Source organism: Crocuta crocuta, unplaced genomic scaffold, assembly GCF_008692635.1.
Source record: "Crocuta crocuta isolate KB4526 unplaced genomic scaffold, BGI_CrCroc_1.0 scaffold7, whole genome shotgun sequence".
Classification (NCBI taxonomy): domain Eukaryota; kingdom Metazoa; phylum Chordata; class Mammalia; order Carnivora; family Hyaenidae; genus Crocuta; species Crocuta crocuta.
This window is the reverse complement of record NW_027531904.1, coordinates 7,673,382-7,691,735: the sequence shown is the minus strand read 5'-3', so window position 1 is coordinate 7,691,735 and position 18,354 is coordinate 7,673,382. Positions and strand designations below refer to the sequence as shown.

General features: G+C 54.8%; 1 protein-coding gene across 1 annotated transcript in view; it reads right to left on the bottom strand.

Annotated features, from left to right (window-relative positions):
- Positions 1-294: 294 nt before the first annotated feature.
- ALPK3 (alpha kinase 3) overlaps positions 295-18,354 on the bottom strand; it is a 51,392-nt gene continuing 33,332 nt past the window's right edge. Inside the window, 9 exon segments of the mRNA XM_077774291.1 lie at positions 295-920; positions 1,732-1,780; positions 4,104-4,327; positions 5,120-5,208; positions 6,487-6,767; positions 9,098-9,133; positions 9,266-9,393; positions 9,762-9,909; positions 11,461-13,522. Of these exon segments, the coding sequence (XP_077630417.1) occupies positions 575-920; positions 1,732-1,780; positions 4,104-4,327; positions 5,120-5,208; positions 6,487-6,767; positions 9,098-9,133; positions 9,266-9,393; positions 9,762-9,909; positions 11,461-13,522 (3,363 nt within the window). The 3' untranslated portion in view covers positions 295-574.

Here is an 18,354-nt window from a genome sequence, read left to right as displayed (position 1 = left end):
GGGTGAGTGCCTGCGTGCTTGGAGTAGGAAAGGTGCGAACACACGTCACCAAAGACCACGGCACAGGAACGCGACAGGCTCTGGAAGGGCACTGAGCCCCATCCGGGCTCAGTGACAGGTTAGTTGCAAGACAAGCTGGGAAGAATGAGGCCGAGTCGCTGGAAAGAGAAGACACCCTGAGAGCCACCGGGCCAGGCACGGCACGGAGGGCCGTCCGGAGCCCCGAGGACGGCTGGAGGCCAAGCAAAGGAAAAAGGCTGAAGGCTGCCCCCGGGTGCAACATTCATGGCNGGGCGCCTCCGGCAGTGGCCAGTGTAAACTTGAAGGAGGGCCTGGGCCGCCAGGCACTTGGGGGTGCAGCCTGGGAGCCATGGGTGATGCTGGCACCAGGAGAGGCCACTGGGTGCCACGCACAAAAGCCGTCGGATGAGGAGCAGATTGAGGAGAGGCCCCCGAATGGTGCCTCCCCAGCGCACCTTCTCTGCTTAGTTCCGTATTGGGCAAGTCTCCAGCGGTTTGAGCTGCTTCCTTGTTGGTCTGCTGCTGGGTGGCGGCCCCCAGCCTCTCGTGGGGGCTACCGTATGCCCTGGGCCTTGGGGCCGCCCTCTGCGATGGGAGGCTGTCCCAGGAACTGGGGGGTGAGTGCTTCTGAGGCCTGAGGGGTGGCCTTGGAGCCTGGAGTATTCTTCCGGGTGCCCTGGGGGCTGGGGGGGCCTTTCTTCTGGGGCTGAGGACTCAGCTGGCCGCCCTTCCTGCCAGTAGATGGACTCTTGGAGCCTTTGGCCTTGGCCTGAGGGTGGGCGGGCTCGGGGCCCTTGAGGGGTTTTAGCCCCAGCATCTCGCAGAAGGTGTTGCACTGGTGGGAAGAGGCAAACTGGTCCAGCAGGGCGGGGAAACAGCTCTCCTTGAGGCCTTGGTATCTGCAGCCAAAGAGGAAGAGCTGAGCGGGAGACCCCCCACAGAGTGAGAGTCCTTGGGGAGCCTACTCAGGGGTGGCCAGGGCCAGGGTGTCACGCCCCAGCCTTTCCGGGGTGCTGGGGAGTCCGGCTGGACACTACCTCACGTGGCAGCACCCCAAACCTCAATTCTAAACAGGCCTCTTTATACCGCAAGACAGGATCTCATTGTGTCCGTGTTAATCGGTGTGCGGATGACCTGCCTTTTTAGTATAAATTAGAACAGACTCCACATCACCACTTTATTCCCAGGGCCCTTGCTCATCTGCGTCATGATGAGTTTTCTCAAGCAAGAAGGAAGAGGAGCCCAGGGTGGCAGGTGAGCCTGTGTGCGGGCATCAATACTGCTGGTCCAGGGGCGCCTGGGTGGCTCAGTCGGTTAAAGCGTCTGACTTCAGTTCAGGTCATGAGCTCACAGTTCGTGGGTTTGAGTCCCACATCAGCTGTCAGCTCAGAGCCTGGAACCCGCTTCAAAGATTCTGTGTCTCCCTCTCTCTGCCCCTCCCCCGCTCATGCACTCTTTGCTCTCTCTCTCACTCTCTCTCAAAAATAAAATTAAAAATAAATTTTAAGAAATAAATAAAAAAAGATACTGCTGCTCCAGATCTGGGGTCAGGGACACAGTGGGGAGAGGGAGGGGTCAGTGGCCCCTGGGATGTCACTACACAGCCACCAGTGCAACTGGGACCATTTGGCCACAGGCCCAGCACCTCAGGGATGGAGACCCAGAAGACCTTTGACAGGAGAAGGCCTCCTGTCCCCGAGAAACACTCACCCTCGTAGTTTGGTAGCAATCTGCACATCAGTCATCTTCCAATCAACCCCTGGAAAGACAGAAAGCTGGGACTTGAGGCAGCCCGGGCCAGTTCCAGGGACCCCACCTCTCCAAGATGGGTACCACTGGACGGGAACTTGCCAGGGCTCACCATCACCTCTGATATGCCTCACAGGCAGTGTGGGCATCTCTGTGTTGTCAGTGGCAATAATATCCCATTCTGACATGTGAGGAGATAGGCTCAGAAGTAAGGGACTGAAGCAAGGACATTCATTCATTCACTTGATAACTGAGCACTGACCATGGGCAGCGGCCACTGTGAGTCAAAGTAAAAGCTCAGTTTTTCTTACTTGCAGATCCCAAACTCTTCCAGCTGTTCAACCCTGCCTCTATTGCATCCCACTAGACCTCTAGCTTTGAGCTAATCTCTGCTCCCTCCTCTTACCAGATTAGCCTATCTGGGTAAGAGCAAGCAGGTGGGAACGTGAAGGTAAGTCGGGCTGGGCCAACAGAAAAGTAACACTGGATACAACTGGCTTCCACATGCTCACACAGGCAGCAGGCAAGCATCCAAACAGGACTAGAGGAAGGTGGTGTTGGGATAACAGACACAGAGGAGCTGTCCCCACCCTGGCCAGTCCACCCAGCATCCCAGAGCCCACATGTTAGATAGAGCGGGACCCTCTCCCCACTTTCAAACTGTCCAGTCACATCGTTGTGGGAACCTGCCTCTCACTAGCAGGGCTCAGTGCTGTGTGTGACAGCGGGGCACACACGTGCCTTGAGACTGATTTCAGTCCCATCCCTTTCAACCCTCAAGAACTACCTCTAACCCTCAGCTGTAAGAGTGGGGTAATGCTGCCCACCTCACCGGGGTATTAAGAGTGTCACGGGGTGTGTAGGGCTCTGATTTGGTGTCTGAAACACAGCAGTCATGCAGGAGACGTTAATCTGTCATTTATCCCTCAGGGCCATCACCTTCCTCTCTGCCCCACACGAGCCATGATCCCTTAGGTTGGCACAGAATTTCAGTTTGCAAAAGGCACTCATGGACAGGGCCTCACTCAGGCCTTCAGCCAGGCTGGGAGGCAAGGAAGATACTGTCACCCCCTGGGAGGGAAACAGTGGTGAAACTCGGAGAGATTAAGGGGCCCACTGTGTCTGTGCTTCGGCTTTCTCCTGGGTTTACAGGGACCGGCAGGAAAGCTCTGAGATGTAGCCTAAAGCCTGATTTCTCCGACTCCCAGCTCTTCCGACTACATTGCATGATCATCTCATACTAGAAACTGGTATACTTATCACAGCTTCCTGAGGGCAGTGACGATTCCCCATTTGCCTTTTTAGCTTCGCGATGTCGGGTAAATGTTGGATAGATGGAAGGAAGGAGGGATGGAGTCAAGAAACAAAATGAATGACAATAGCTTAATGTGCTACCAGCGCCCCCTCAACATACAGAGTTATATATACAATATTTGTTGTGCAGGTCAATCCCAACAAAACGCACATTTGAGCTGGTTTTCGGTCTCTGGCCCTTGGTTTTCTCACTAATGCACACTGGGGACCAGATGTGGTCACGTGTCATATTCCCAGCATCCCTCTCCTCCCACCGTAGAGAAAATCTCTTTCTTTCCCCCGCCTGATTCTGGTTAGAGAGTAGGCCTCTTGCTGGCCTTCGTTGGGGGGTGGGTGGAGGAGGGGGGCAGAATCTGAGTAATGGGAGAGACAGGAGTAAGAGGAAGCCAGAGAGACTAAGTTGGTTCCCATAATAAAGAGATAACAGAAGTGGAGGAGGAGAGAAGGAGGAGAAGGGGGAAGAGGAGGGGAGGAAGAGGANAGGGGGAGGGGAAGGAAGAGAGGGGAGGAGGAGGGGGAGGAAGGTGCTGGAGGGGGAGGAAGGGAGGAGAGGAAGGAGGAGGGGAAGGAAGAAAAAGGAGGGGGGGAGGAGGGAGGAGGGAGGAAGGGGGGAGGGGGAGGAAGTAAAGGGAGGAGGGGCAGTAAGCTAGTGAGCTAGGACGGAGGGAAGAGCTTGGGGAGTAAGAGAGGGGAAAGTCCAGAGAAAAGCTGGAGGGAAAGGAGGAAGAGAGATTCTGCAAAGGTGGCTGTGGGGTTTTAATTAGCACCTACGTAATGTTTTTTGAACTCCAATCTTTTTAAATTTTAACTGGAGCCTGGAACCTGCTCCTTTAAAGCCCCTGCAGTTACAGAGCAAGCTGCCTGAGGCCCGTGCGTATTAGGGCCGCACACAAAACGGCACCCGCCTGGTCTACTCCACGAGATTGCTGTGAAAAGCAAAGGAGAGGAGACAGCAGAGCGTGGCCCGGGCCCTCCGCACGCCCCCGTACCTGCGCATGCGCACCCGCACGCCCCCGTACCTGCCAGGTCCGTGACCAGGAAGCTGCCGTTTGTCCAGAGATAGAGCCAGTGCTGGAAGGTCTGGCACTTCTGCCTGACCTCAGAGCTGCTAGACGCCTCCGGAGCCGCGGCACAGCCCCATTCCCGCGAGCAGTAGGGCTGCAGGGGCCGGCCCAGGTCCTCCTCCAGGGTCGCATACGGGATACTGTTTGCAGGCCGGTAGATGAGGTAGAGCGGGAGGATCCTAAACACAGTTGCAGGGTGCTGCGAGCCCGAAGTGTGGCCCCGGAGAGCTCCTCCCTCCGTCTCGGCTATAGATACTCTTGGCTTGAAAAGGAAGGCCCTTCCGAGAATGGAATTCTCAGCTCTGACACCAAAGGACAGAAAGAGAGCGGAGCTCTGCCCTGAGATCGGGAAGGGAAATGGAGGCCACGGGCTTCAGAGTCCTGTCCGTTCTCTGAGGCCAGTGGGATTTGAACCCAACGGTGCTACGGCCCCAGGAGGACTCAGAGCTTGGGTGAGGGACCAAGACCTGTATGTGTCAAACGGAAAGGAACACCTCCAGAGAGGATCCGGCCAGACTGTGCTCAACGCCAACAGACTCAAGAGTCAAGAGTTCGGGCCTCAACCTGGAAACGACCACTTGTAGCTGACTCCTACAAAACCCGACACTGACGCTGTCGGCCCACCCAACAGTCCACCCAACAGATCAGTGCCTAGAAGTCGAGCCTACCCCTCCCCTTCAAAGAATCCTAGAATCTGCTGGGCCCAATTCTGCAACTCAGCAAACACTGAGCTAAGAGGTGGGAGTTTGTCTGAAAAGCAGGGCAGAGGCTTTTCTAAAGTGGGCAGTTAATCTGGAGGTATTTATTTCTAGATTTCTTGGGACCATTGAGTGAAGTGTGGGGTTAGCTGGGGGCCCGTTTGCACAAGGCCATGACTCGGGATGCCCCCGGGGGGCTGTGAAATCACTGTTCTGGGCAGAAGCTCAAGTCAGCGGGTCTGCCACTACATGTCCCCCTTGCCGTGGACTTACTCAGGCACCTCCCCAAAGCCGGGTGCGGCCTGGGCCTCGGCCGCGAAGATTTTGCAGTACTCTCGACTCATGTTCTGGATCTTGCATCCCTGTGAGTTGAAGAGAAGCAGATCTGGTCAGCCAGGAAGCTCCCTGTTCTCCATCATGTCCAGCTCTGAGTGGCAGGGCCGCCCGCCAGAGGACTGCAGGAGGATCTGGGGCCTGGGGAGGTGGGTTTCGTGCCTACTCTGCAGCTCATTGTTGTCATTTGCCAAACAAGAGGCCTCAGACTTGTTTTCAAAGTGGTTTCCAAACTGTTTCCTGGAGCCCCAGCCAAAGGTGGAGGTGCCCACGGGCCACGCTGTGGGAAGGTGGCGGTGCCCACGGGCCACGCAGTGGGAAGGTGGCGGTGCCCACGGGCCACGCAGTGGGAAGGTGGAGGTGCCCACGGACCACGCTGTGGGAAGGTGGCGGTGCCCAAGGTGGCGGTGCCCACGGGCCACGTTGTAGGAAGGTGGAGGTGCCCACGGGCCATGCTGTGGGAAGGTGGCGGTGCCCAAGGTGGCAGTGCCCACGGGCCACATTGTAGGAAGGTGGAGGTGCCCATGGACCACGCTGTGGGAAGGTGGAGGTGCCCAAGGTGGCGGTGCCCACGGGCCACATTGTAGGAAGGTGGCGGTGCCCACGGGCCACGCTGTGGGAAGGTGGAGGTGCCCACGGGCCATGCTGTGGGAAGGTGGCGGTGCCCATGGGCTATGCTGTGGGAAGGTGGCGGTGCCCAAGGTGGCGGTGCCCATGGGCCATGTTGTAGGAAGGTGGAGGTGCCCATGGACCACGCTGTGGGAAGGTGGAGGTGCCCAAGGTGGCGGTGCCCACGGGCCACATTGTAGGAAGGTGGAGGTGCCCACGGGCCACGCTGTGGGAAGGTGGCAGTGCCCACGGGCCACGTTGTAGGAAGGTGGAGGTGCCCACAGGCCACGCTGTGGGAAAGTGGCGGTGCCCACGGGCCACGCTGTGGGAAGGTGGAGGTGCCCACGGGCCACGCTGTGGGAAGGTGGCAGTGCCCATGGGCCACCCTGGGAGGAGTGAGGGAGACACAGACTGTCCACCCCACCCAGTCGCTCTCCTTTCACCTCACACACAGGCTTCCGTGCAAGGTATGTGTGAGGGCAACAAGAAACGCTTCTGCTATCAAAATATGGTTTGAAAACGATGGCTCCGAAGACATAGCCTGGGCTAAGTCTCTGGCTCTCCTCAAGACCCATCCCAGGAGCCTTGTGAGGTTGACACTGAGATGGCCTCTGCCCACCCAGCCTGCCAACAGGACCCGAGCCAGGGAGGGGAGGAGGGGTAAGAGCGGAAAGAAGGAAGGGGATGGGGCACGGTACCTGGATGGTGACGTCGTAGTTTCTGCCCAGGAGAGAGGTCTCACTGCTGGGCCCGAACACGAGCAGGCTGGACACCTTGATGATGCACGTGCGGCCTGACTCAAAGATGGGCTCCAGCCCATAGATGACCTTGGCTTGGGATGCCTTCCGAAGGCCATACCCGTGTCCACCTCCTCGTAGCTCCTCGCTCACCAGGCGCCCAAAGAGCTTGTCCCCCCAGCAGCCTGAGTCAGCCAGACCCTTCGCGAACACCATGGGAGTCATCTCAATCTCCTCTCCAACTGAAGGGGGAAAGGAAACATGTGGAAAACTGGAAGTTCCTGCCCAGCTGAGGTGGGTCTGCAGGGCAGGAAAAGGCCCGGACCACCTCCCGCCCGCCATGCTGGTGCACCCACTCTCCGTGCATTACTGCTCTTGGGGTGTATGCACACCACGGGTCGCAAACCAGACCATGAACCCCCGGGGTCAGAACTGTGTCCGATACAACCCCCGTTGTGTAACAGTGCACGAGTGTGCCCGCACATCGCAAGGACTCGGTCAGTGTCCAGGGAGGGCAGGGGGTTTCCATGGACGGCACAATCGGCACACGATACCAGAATTCCTTTGTTTTGGAATTGGGTGTTTGGCTCAAATGAAGAAATATCTCCATCTCAACCAACGTGTTTGAATGGAACAGAAAGTCCACAGGACCAAGGCAGCTGTCGCGCTCAAACTGTGATCCCTAAAAGCCGTTGCCCACAAAAAGGAGCCAGAGCTCCCTAGAGAAACGGTTGATTCCAGGTCGACGGCAGGAAGTGTACTCGACGGACCTGACCTACCTTGTCCGACCAGAGAGCAAAGACGCTACAAAAACGACTGGAGGCTTGTCAAGGACGCGGGAGCCAGCTTCCCAAAGGGGCTTCCATTGGCCAAAATCAATCTCACCAACCAAACACAATGGTTTGTACAATGTGGCAAACATACCAAATATGTTTTAAAAATCCATACATTCATAATGGTAGTTTAAAAAATACTCATTCCTCCCTCCCAAAACCCCCCCAACTTTCACTGGTGACCTCTGGAGGATAGTAGGGCACCAAACCAGGGCAACCAAATAACAGAGAAAATCAACCGATGAAGAAGTGACAGAATTAAAATACTCTAGCCGTAGACCCTAATGAAATAATGGATTTAGGCAATAATTGGTAACTGCTAAAACCCCTAGGTAACAAGTATTGGTACGGTTTTTAAACTTTTCCAAGGGACAGATCAGGCAGAAAACAGCTGAATGAAGGCAGGGATCAATCTTAAAGTTACTAAAATATAACAAGCATTCTGTGCCTCCGGATAGAATGCGAAAGGAAAGACAGCACATCTGTGAAGTATTCCTCCCTCCCCCAAAAAACTGCACCTGAATGTGACCAAGCTCTTGATCTAATTACAAGGGGTTTTTTAATGTTTATTTTTGAGAGAGAGTGAGAGAGAGAGAGTGGGGGAGGGGTAGAGAGAGAGGGACACAGAATCTGAAGCAGGCTCCAGACTCTGAGCTGTCAGCACAGAGCCCAATGCAGAGCTCGAACCCACAAACTGAGATCATGACCTGAGCTGAAGTCGGACACTTAACCGACTGAGCCTGAAGTCGGACACCACCCAGAGCTAATTACAAGTTTAAGGAAAGCACCTGAATTGAAGAAAGTGTGAAATGGTGTTAAATCAACAAAGCCTAGAGTGTAAGAAATACTACACATCAAGCGACTTCAACAAATAAATGGCTAAAGGGACAACTATGAGGAAGAACAGTTATATATTAGAGAGACTTCACACAGATCAGCCCAAAGCCGTGAGTGGTTCCTAATCCAAGTAGACCAACAACTGGGGAAATGCGATACGGTGTCTGAGGATATTACAGAATGACCCCTAAGCTTTTAGGTGTGGGGTTATACTTGGTATCGAGTAAACTTGACAACTGAACAGAGGCACTAGTTCAATGACTGGCTGATCAAATGGGTGAGTGAATGAATGAGTGTATTTGTCGGCACTGAAGCTCTAAACATCTACCATCAGCTGCCTTCGCATCCTGACCCTCAGCACGTCTTCCACAGAAGCATCACAGACTCTTCCTCTAAAGTTTGGGGAAATGCCATGTCACAATCACCTGGAAGCCTACTGAAAATGCAGTTTTCCCGGGTCCTTCCCCAGACGTTACGATTAAGGGTATCTGCAGCAGGGCCCAAGAAACTGCATTTTTAGCAGGCTTGCCGTGTGCATCTGACGCAGGAACACACGGAGCACCGTGAGAAACTCCGGGAAGGGAGCCTCCAGGGTAAGGTATGGCCTGCGCTTGGTCAAGGGCTCCGACGCGGGCCAAGCACACAAGGCTGAATTAGTTTCCTGTGGAAGGGCCTCTTAGCCACTCCTTCACGCCCCCGCCCCCCCGAGTCCTGGGAACCAGCTGTCCTCACCACCCACCCCTCCCAAGCCCTATCCTAAACTAGGAGGCGAAGGGCAGCTGGGTGTGGAGGTAAACTTGGCATTTGGAATGGATCCCACGACCCTAAAGAAGGTCCTCCCTGTGGACCGCAGGGGTGGGGGTGAAGGCCCACCCGCCCCTCCCCCCAGGGGGGCACCATACCTTCACCTTCTTCTCTGGAGATGAATCCTGACAACACTGTGGAGAAAAAGCAGAGGAAGCGGCCGCCCTCAGGCTGGCTGTCTGCAGGGAGCACCGTCTCTACAAGGAAGACCGTGGCCCTCCCGCAGGGGCCGCGCTGGGCAGGGAGCCTGGGAGGGGCGTGCTCACCCTCAGGGCTGAGGCAGAAGTCCGTAGAGGCCGAGCCATGCTCGTTGTGGATGGTGCATCGGTACACGCCGCAGTCCACGGGGGACGCCTGCACGATGGCCAAGGCCGCCGGGCCCTCGTCCCCTGCACTGCAGGGAGGGAGACCCTCCCCGTGAGGGCCATGGCCACGCGCAGCCCAGGGCCAGACTGCGGTCCCCAGGACACCCTGCCCTCAGACGCTGCTGGGGACCCCGGCACCGAGAGCTCGGGCAGCTGGCCGGAGGTGCTGCGGGCACACGGGTCTGGTCAGCAGTCCTGACCCTCGCCAGCTACGTGACTTAGTACTTCTGAGCCTCACTTTTCTCCTCTCTACTAAGGAAATACTAGGACCCCCCCACCTCACTGGGTTACAGTGAGAAGATGGGGTGACAGACCCAAAGTGCGAGGACGGTGCCCCACAGCGTTAGCACCGTGACCGGGACGCCGGGCGGGTGGAGGTGTTGTCCAGCCGGCTTACCTCCTGCCCACCTCGCCCACTGGGTGCTGGTCCTTGGCCCATGTCAAGACGGAGTCAGTGAGAATGTTGAAAAACTGGCACCAGAGCTTCAGGCTGCCGGAGGCATCAGGAAACTGTTCCACCCGAATCTTCCGGATCACCTGTGGGGCTGAGAGCCGGGGCCCAGTTAGGAGGGACAGGCCACTTTCCCCCATCTTGTGCCCTCGCTGGCCCTACCCCAGCTTCCCTGGGTGTTCTTGGTGGGACAGGTGAGGGAGAACAGGATTCAAGCCTACACACACACACACACACACACACACACACACACACACACTGCTTCCTGGCCCCTGGCTGTGCGCCCCCTCCAACTGCTCTGACTCTAAATCACACAGCTTAGCCGGAAAGGCCCCACTTCTGTGCCCCTGCCCCAGGCCTGGGGGAGCCTCAGAGCTGAGGACACACACAGCAGTCAGGAGAGGACACTGCCCTCGTGGGGAGCACAGCATAAGGTATATTGTTGAATCACTGCGTCATATACCTGAAACTATGTACCATTGTGTGTCAACTAAAATTAAAAAAAAATTTTTTTAAATTCATTTATTTCGTGAGAGACAGTGTGAGCTCTAGTGGGGGAGGGGGAAGAGAGAGGGAGAGAATTCCAAGCAGGCTCCACGTTGTCAGCATGGAGCCTGATGTGAGGCTTGAACCCATGAACTGTGAGATCGTGACCTGAGCTGAAATCAAGAGTTGGAAGCTGAACCGACCGAGCCACCTAGTCGCCTCATGTGTCAACTAAAATTAGAAAGAAAAATTAAAAACAGGAAACAAAATCCGCGAGAGATTAAACAGATGAATAGAAAGCAGAAATAGAGAACACAGGTTACCAGAATCAGGAATTGCCCAGGTCATGTCAGTACAGAACCATCAGACGTTAAATGTAGCAAGGAGGACGCTATGGCAAATGTTATTCTTGACATTTGTCACACAGGTGAAGAGAGAGAACTTGCCGGAGGGACAGTAGCTAGGAAAGCCCACTCGAGAAGAAACAGAATGGCCTTATATTTATTAAAGGAACTGAGTTCACTAAAAACAACAAAGAAACAAAACTCAATGCTTTTCCTCAAAAGGCTCTTGTGGCATTAAAAAAGGAGAGAGGGGCACCTGGGTGGCTCAGTTGGTTCAGTGTGCAATTCCTGATTTCAGGTCAGGTCATGATCTCACAATTCTTGAGTTCGAGCCCCGCATGGAGCTTTGTGCTGACAGTGCAGAGCCTGCTTGGGATTCTCTCTCTCCCTCTCTCTCTTAAAATAAATACATAAACCGTTTAAAAAAGACAGAGAGAAGAACTTCAGTGTGGGCTCTGGGCACTGACTCGAAGAGCCACGTGTGAATCCCAGCCCCTCCCGCACCGTACTCATGTGACAATTATGCACAGAGGGGACAGTGCAGATGCTGGCGCTGGCCCTAGGACACCGCGGGAGCCAGGCCCCGTCTAAGGACCTGATTTCTTCTGCCCCATTTCCCCCTTGATGGTCCACAGCTGGTACCGCTCCCAGTCCTGAGGGGGCAGAGCCAGGACAAGAGCGAGGCATCTGGGCCGCCACGGCTGCGGGGTCCTAACGGAAGAAGGCGCCCTGTAGCCCAGCGGGCGCGCGTCCCCTGCCAGGCACTCTTCCCGCACTGCTCTCCCGGGACGCTGCCCCACCCGCCCCCCGCTCACCTTTTAGCAGCTCTTTGGCCTTCCTGGCTTTGGCCGGGGTGTCCTGCTTGCCTTCGTCTGGGGCCGGCTCCGTGTCCAGGCCGCTGGCTCCCGCTGCGGGCTCCTCCTCGGCCCGTGGCACCTCCAGCAGGCCTGCCTTCCGGCCCTGGGTAGGGGAGCGTTTCTCCCGCCCGGGAGTCCCCGGGGAGCCGGGCGCCAGGCCCTTCCTGGGCCCTCGGGGGGAAACTGTGGGGCTCTCCCTTTCTTCCGGCTTGGCTGCCTCCCCATCCCCTACGGCTCTGACCTTGGGGAGGAACCTCTTCCTCCGGGCCCCCAGAGCTAGCTCCTCGGGGGTGGCTGCAGGGAGACCTGTCAGAGCCTCCCCGGGGGCCTCCTCCTCTCGGAGGGCTTCCTGGGCCCCTCTCTCTGCTGAGAGTGGTCCCTGCCCCGAGGCCGTGGGTCCCCCTGAGCCCCCCGGCAGCCCCTCCATGCTGCTCTCCTGGGACTCGCCCAGAAGCCCAGGGCCCTCGAGGGAAACCTCTCCCTCACCCTCACTGGATCCCTCGGAGGCCAGCCCAGGGCCCTCCTCCTCGCCCACCACGATGGCAGGGACGGCGAGGGGGCTGGGGCCAGGACCCCGGGCTGCGGCCAGGGCCTGGCGGCCGGCCTGCACCTCACGGTCCAGGAGGCCGGTGAGGCGGCGGGAGGTGCAGGGGCTCAGCAGCAGGGTCTGCGCGCTCTGCACCAGATGGTTGTTCTCCACGCGCTCCAGGATGCGCCTGGACGTCCTGGGGCTCAGACCAGCCACTTCCACGGTGGGGGCCAGCGTGGGTGAGGGCGTAGGGCCCCTGCTGGCAGCCCCCTCCCGGGACTCTGTGTCCCCGCCCCCCGTCTCTGTGCTGGACAGCTTCAGCAGCAGGAGCAGGTAGTTCTTCAGGGAGTCGATGAGGCCGGGGTCGCAGCTGCGGGGTCCTGGGGGCCTCCCCTCCACATCTGGCCCCTGGGCGCCGGCCCCCTCACTGCTGGCTGCCGCGGTTGCTTGTGGGGGACTCTGGGCGGGGGTCCCTGGCCCCAGGTGCAGTGGCAGGGCTGACCCCAGCCAGGTCTGGTCCCCGGAGGGCGCGAAGGTGGTAGTGCTTATGCGCGGAGAGGTCGGAGTGCTGGGCAGCGCCTCCTGAGGGCTCTGGGTCAGGCCCAGCCCCGGGAGAGAGGGCGGAGCAGGCCCCTCTGGGCTCCCGCCAGCCGGAGGACAGCCACCTACATCCATGGCTGGCACTGTCCCCAGCTGCTCCTCCTTGGGGCATGGGACGAGGCCATCCTCCGGCTTGCCCTTGCCCGTGCCTGACCACTCGGGCCCTTGGCGCCTCGCCCCTTCTGGCTGCTCCAAACGCCCCCGGGGAGGCCGCTGAGCTGGGAGCTCAGAGCCACCTGCCGGGGCACCCAGCACAGCCGTCTTGTAGCTCCGGGGCGCTGTGACTGCCGCCTCGTCAGAGCTGAGCACAAAACCGGGTTCTTCCGGGACAGAGGACCCTTCTGGGCTCTGCTCAAAACACTCAATAATCTGAGGAGACCGCGGACCCTCTGAAGATGGGCGCTCAGGGGGTCTGGACCGTGGGCTGAGGCTGGTCACGGGTCCCTTCTCTGCCTGACCTTCTGTGCCTGGGGCAGTGCTCCCCTCTGGCCATGTCCCCTTGTCCTCCTGGATCCTTCTGTCTGCCTGCATCTTCCTGTCTTCCCGCGTCCTTTCCCCCTGTGTCCCTGCCCCTCCCTGTGCCACCGCATCGTCCTGGGGACTCGCGGCTGACGCTGTCCTCCCACCGCCTCGTGGGGCGGTGTCCACCTGTGGCTCCCCATCTGCCTGTGTCCTCCGGGTCCTCCCAGCCACCTGCATCTTCCCATCCGCCTCTGTACTCTTCTCGCCTCTAGCCTGCTGGGCCGCAGACACCGTCCTCTGATCCGCGTGGCTCTCCGTGTCCATGGGTTCAACGGCGCCCTGGCTTCTGGGGGAGCTGTGACCAGCAGAGGCCGTGCCAGCGCTGCGGGCCAGCACGGCCGGAGCCGGCTTCGCCTGGGATTCCGGGACCTGAGCACACACACGGACAAAAGCGAGAACTTGCTACGTGGGCCTGAGGACCCCGGTCACTCCGGCATCCCAGCCTCCTCTGACATCATCCACAAGTGGCCCCATCCAGAGTCTGGACTGAGGAATATCCAGAATCCAGGTCTAGCTCTGGCCCTTCCCCCCTCTCCCCGAAGAAACCCTACCTTTCCCTGAAGACCCTGCCTGTGTGTCATCCCACCCCTCACCCCTGCCATTTGGAGGAGGGGATCCTCTCTCCGGGGCTTCTGAGCAGTCATTCTGCTCCCTTTTTTTGGCCCTAACTACCAGCGGATAGAGTTATGGGTGAAATGGGAGCGAGCCAAAGGGTCTCCCCATATGGCCTCAGTGACAGCATCCACCGTTAATGCTGAGTGAGTGGCAGGAGCATGATGCCATCCAAACAGAGAAGGTGAAAGTAGTTATGAATGCCACCTGTGCTGGAAAAGTCACTGGAACATTGTGCTCTTACCCTTTTGAACACGCACTATTTGCAAAGCGCTATGCTAGGTCCCTGCTTATTATATATATATTACCTCACTCACTCCTCAAAATAGGAAATAGTTGTGAGCATTACCTCCATTTTAGAGATAAGAATACTAATGGTTGAGGGAGAAAAGTGATCATCCACTGTCAGTCATATAGAAAGCAGAAGAGGTTGGGACACCTGGGTGGCTCGGTCGGTTACGCGGCCAACTTCTGCTTGGGTCATGATCTCGCGGTTCGTGGGTTCGAGCCCCACATTGGGCTCTGTGCTGACAGCTCAGAACCTGGAGCCTGCTTCAAATTCTGTGACTCCCTCTCTCTCTGTCCCTCCTCTGATCATTCTCTGTCTCTCAAAAATAAATAAATGTTAAAAAAAATTTTTAAAAAGAAAGAAAGCAAGCAGGAGAGGTTAGCTTAGAGGCCAGGTGTGTCTAGCTTTAAATCCCATGTTCTCTGCTGTAAGACTAGAATGGCACCCAAATATAATTGAAGGACTTCTGGTCTAAACACAGTGGCATAACACGGGAATTTGACTCTTTTCTTCCTGAATATAATCAAAATCAACAAAGTAAACAAGAAAAAAAAAACCTTCATGCTGATGCATAGGGACACAGGTACCCCAATGTTCATAGCAGCACTTTCAACAATAGCCGAAGTATGGAAAGAGCCCAATGTCCATCAACTGATGAACGGATAAAGAAGACGTGGTACATATACACAATGGGATACTACTTGGCAATGAGAAAGAATGAAACCTTGCCATTTGCAACAACCTGGGTGGAACTGGAGGGTATTATGTTGAGTGAAACAAGTCAGTCAGAGAGACAGATATCGTATGTTTTCACTCATATGTGGAACTTGAGAAATTTAACAGAAGACCATGGGGGAGGGGAAGGGGAAAAAGTAGTTTCAAACAGAGAGGAAGGGAGGCAAACTCTTAAGAGACTCTTAAATACAGAGAACAAACTGAGGGGGGATGGGGAAGGGGCAGGGGAGAGGGGGCAATGGGTGGCGGGCGTGGAGGAGGGCACTTGTTGGGATGAGCACCAGGTGTTGTGTGAGCGATGAATCACGGGAATCCACCCCTAAAACCAAGAACACGCTGTACACGCGGGAAAGCAGAGTGGGGCGGGCCCACGGCAGCAATCTCAGACACCACCACCACCAACATGCTGCTAAACCAGAATCCTGAACATCTCTAAGCTCAGAAAATGGCTTTTGAACATACACGGATTTAAGGAATATGGTTCCCAGGAGCCCCGCTGGAGGAAACTACCGGAGAGCACACTGCAGACCAACAGATGATTAGGGAAAGAATTGGCGGTGAGCGTCAAGTACTTATTAACCATAGAACCAGAACTAAAACCGGACAGGTTTACAGCAATGGAGCAAAATGTGAGTGCTGTATGCCCAGACCCAGCAGATGATACAATGAACACAAAAGCACAAGGAGGGAGAAGGTGAGTGGATAAACTCCTTGGCTGTATCACCTACACAAGCCAGGAGCCGAAGGCTTCCTTTAAGCTGAAAAACCAGGTGGTAGAAATACAGGATTTTTAACTATACAGAGATAATAATCACCATGGTAAAATGTAGGGGGCTAACATGAGATAGAAAATGACAGGGGAAAAGGTAATGGAAACACTTTATCACAGCTCATCATAAGAGAATTAAGACACCAGGGGCACCTGGGTGTCTCAGCTGGTTTAGCGTCCAATTTCGGCTCAGGTCATGATCTCATGGTTCATGGATTCGAGCCCCACATTGGGCTCTGCGCTAACAGCTCAGACCCTGGAGCCTGCTTTGGATTCTGTGTCTCCCTCTCTCTCTGCCCCTCCCCTGCTTGCGCTCTGTCTCTCCCTTTCAAAAACAAATGTTTAAAAAAAGGACTCCAACTGAGCAGATGGGATATTTAATGGTATTATATAAAATATAAATTATAAATGACCACATAAAAATATTTCTAGTTGTCAGAAGAACCACACACAAAACCAAAGCGAACAGATCCTACAAAGGAAGACTATTTTTTTTTTATTTTTTAATGTTTTATTTATTTTTGAGAGAGAGATAGAGACAGCATGAGCAGGGGAGGGTCAGAGAGAGATGAAGACACAGAATCCAAACACAGGCTCCAGGGCCTGAGCTAGCTGCCAGCACAGAGCCCGACTCAGGGCTTGAACCCACGAACTGTGAGATTATGACCTGAGCCGAAGTCAGACACTTAACCGATTGAGCCACCCAAGTGCCCCAGAAAGACTTTAAAATACATATAATTAAACTACATTTGAAGTACAGAATGTAAAGCTACTGAATTTTGAACAAATGGTATAAATATGGGAAAAATAAAAGAGTGTAGTGATGATGAGTGCCCATCAAAATATAAGTCTAACTGACCAAAGAAATTTAGTAAAAATGCGCCAACTTGTTTTTGCTGTTAAAAACTGTGCTGCAGTGAACATCCTTGTACAGACAAGATATTTTGTTCAGACAAAAATCCACTGGAGCCACCAAACAGCAACTAGTGATATATTAGAACCTTCTGTTAATCCTGGTGTTCTAGCATTAGGAAACACTAACATGGGCATGAAAACGATAAAGAAAACACTAACTCTTCACGCAAGAATGATGAGAAAAGAGCTTTTGTGTGAGTGTTATTTTTAAGATTTTAAAATAATCTCTACACCCAACATGGGGCTCAGACTCCCAGCCCAGAGATCAAAACTCCCACACTCCACCAACTGAGCCAGTCAGGTGCCCCCAGAGGTTCTGATTAAAGCTATCTTCACTCCCCCATCCCCAGGCTTGATCAGGCCCCGAGTCCTAGTGAACCTACTTCCTCAGTGTCTCAATATCCATCCCCTTCTCTGTCTTCACTGCCAACCGCCTAGACCACGCTGCCAACAACTCTGTCTTGCCTGGATGACAGTGAAGCCTCTTGACTGGCATTCATGACTCTTATCTTTGCCTCTGCTCAACACACGTACCCTCACCGCGGCCCAAATGATCTTACTGAAATACAAATCTGACTGCTACGCTCCCCTGCTTAAAAACCCCTCAAGGGCTTATCATCATTTACAGGATAAAGCCTAAAAGCCCGAGCAAGTAGGGGAGGGGCAGAGAGAGAGAGGGAGACACAGAATCCAAAGCAGGCTCCAGGCTCTGAGCTGTCAGCACAGAACCCGACGCAGGGCTTGAACCCATGAGCCGTGAGATCATGACCTGAGCCGAAGTCAGATGCTTAACTGGTTGAGCCACCCAGGCGCCCCAAAACGCTTATACTCTCTGACCCAACAGTTCCATTATGAGGAATTTATCCTATAGATATATATGATAGATATATACATGCAAATGGACTTCTATACAAGGATATTCACTGCAGCACAGTTTTTAACAGCAAAAGACTAGATATTACCTAAACTCTATCCACACAGAACTGATCCAGTGAATTACGGCATATCCATATTCCTTTTTGTTTTTTACATTTATTTATTTTTGAGAGACAGAGTGAGACAGAGCTCAAGCAGAGGAGGGGCAGAGAGAGAAGGAGACACAGAATCCGAAACAGGCTCCAGGCTCTGAGCAAACGTTCAGCACAGAGCCCGATGCAGGGCTCGAACCCATGAACCATGAGATCATGACCTGAGCCAAAGTCGGACGCTTAACCGACTGAGCCACCCCGGCGCCCCAGCATATCCGTATTCCAAATAAATAAATAAATGTCCAAATACAGGGGCACCTGGGTGGTTCAGACAGTTGAGTCTCTGACTCCTGGTTTCAGCTCAAGTCATGATCTGGCACTTCATGAGTTCAAGCCCCACATCAGGCTCTATGCTGTCGGTGCAGAGCCTGCTTTGGACCCTCAATCCCCCTCTCTCTGCCCCTCCTCTGTTTGCACTCACTCAAAAATAAATAAACATTTTTTTAAAAAAATTAAAAAAAAAAATAGGGCTCCTGGATTGCTCAGTCGGTTAAGCATCTGACTCTTGGTTTCAGCTCAGGTCATGATCTCACAGTTTGTGATTTCATGTCCCACATCCGGCTCTGTGCTGAAAGTACAGAGCCTGCTAGGGATTCTCTCTCTCTGCCTCTTCCCTGCTTATGGTGTCTCTCTCTCTCTCTCTCTCCTTCTCCCNAAATAATAAAGCAAGATGTGGATAGAAAATATAATATGCAGTCTTTTTGTAGCAAATAAACAGACAGACACGTATTTTTAAATGCACAGAAAACAGTTCTGGAAGGATGCCCAAGAAACCACCTCTGGAAACTGCCTTTGAGAAGAGGAACAAGAGAAGGGGGGGGGGGGAGGCAGGGAACTGAGGAAGATGATATTT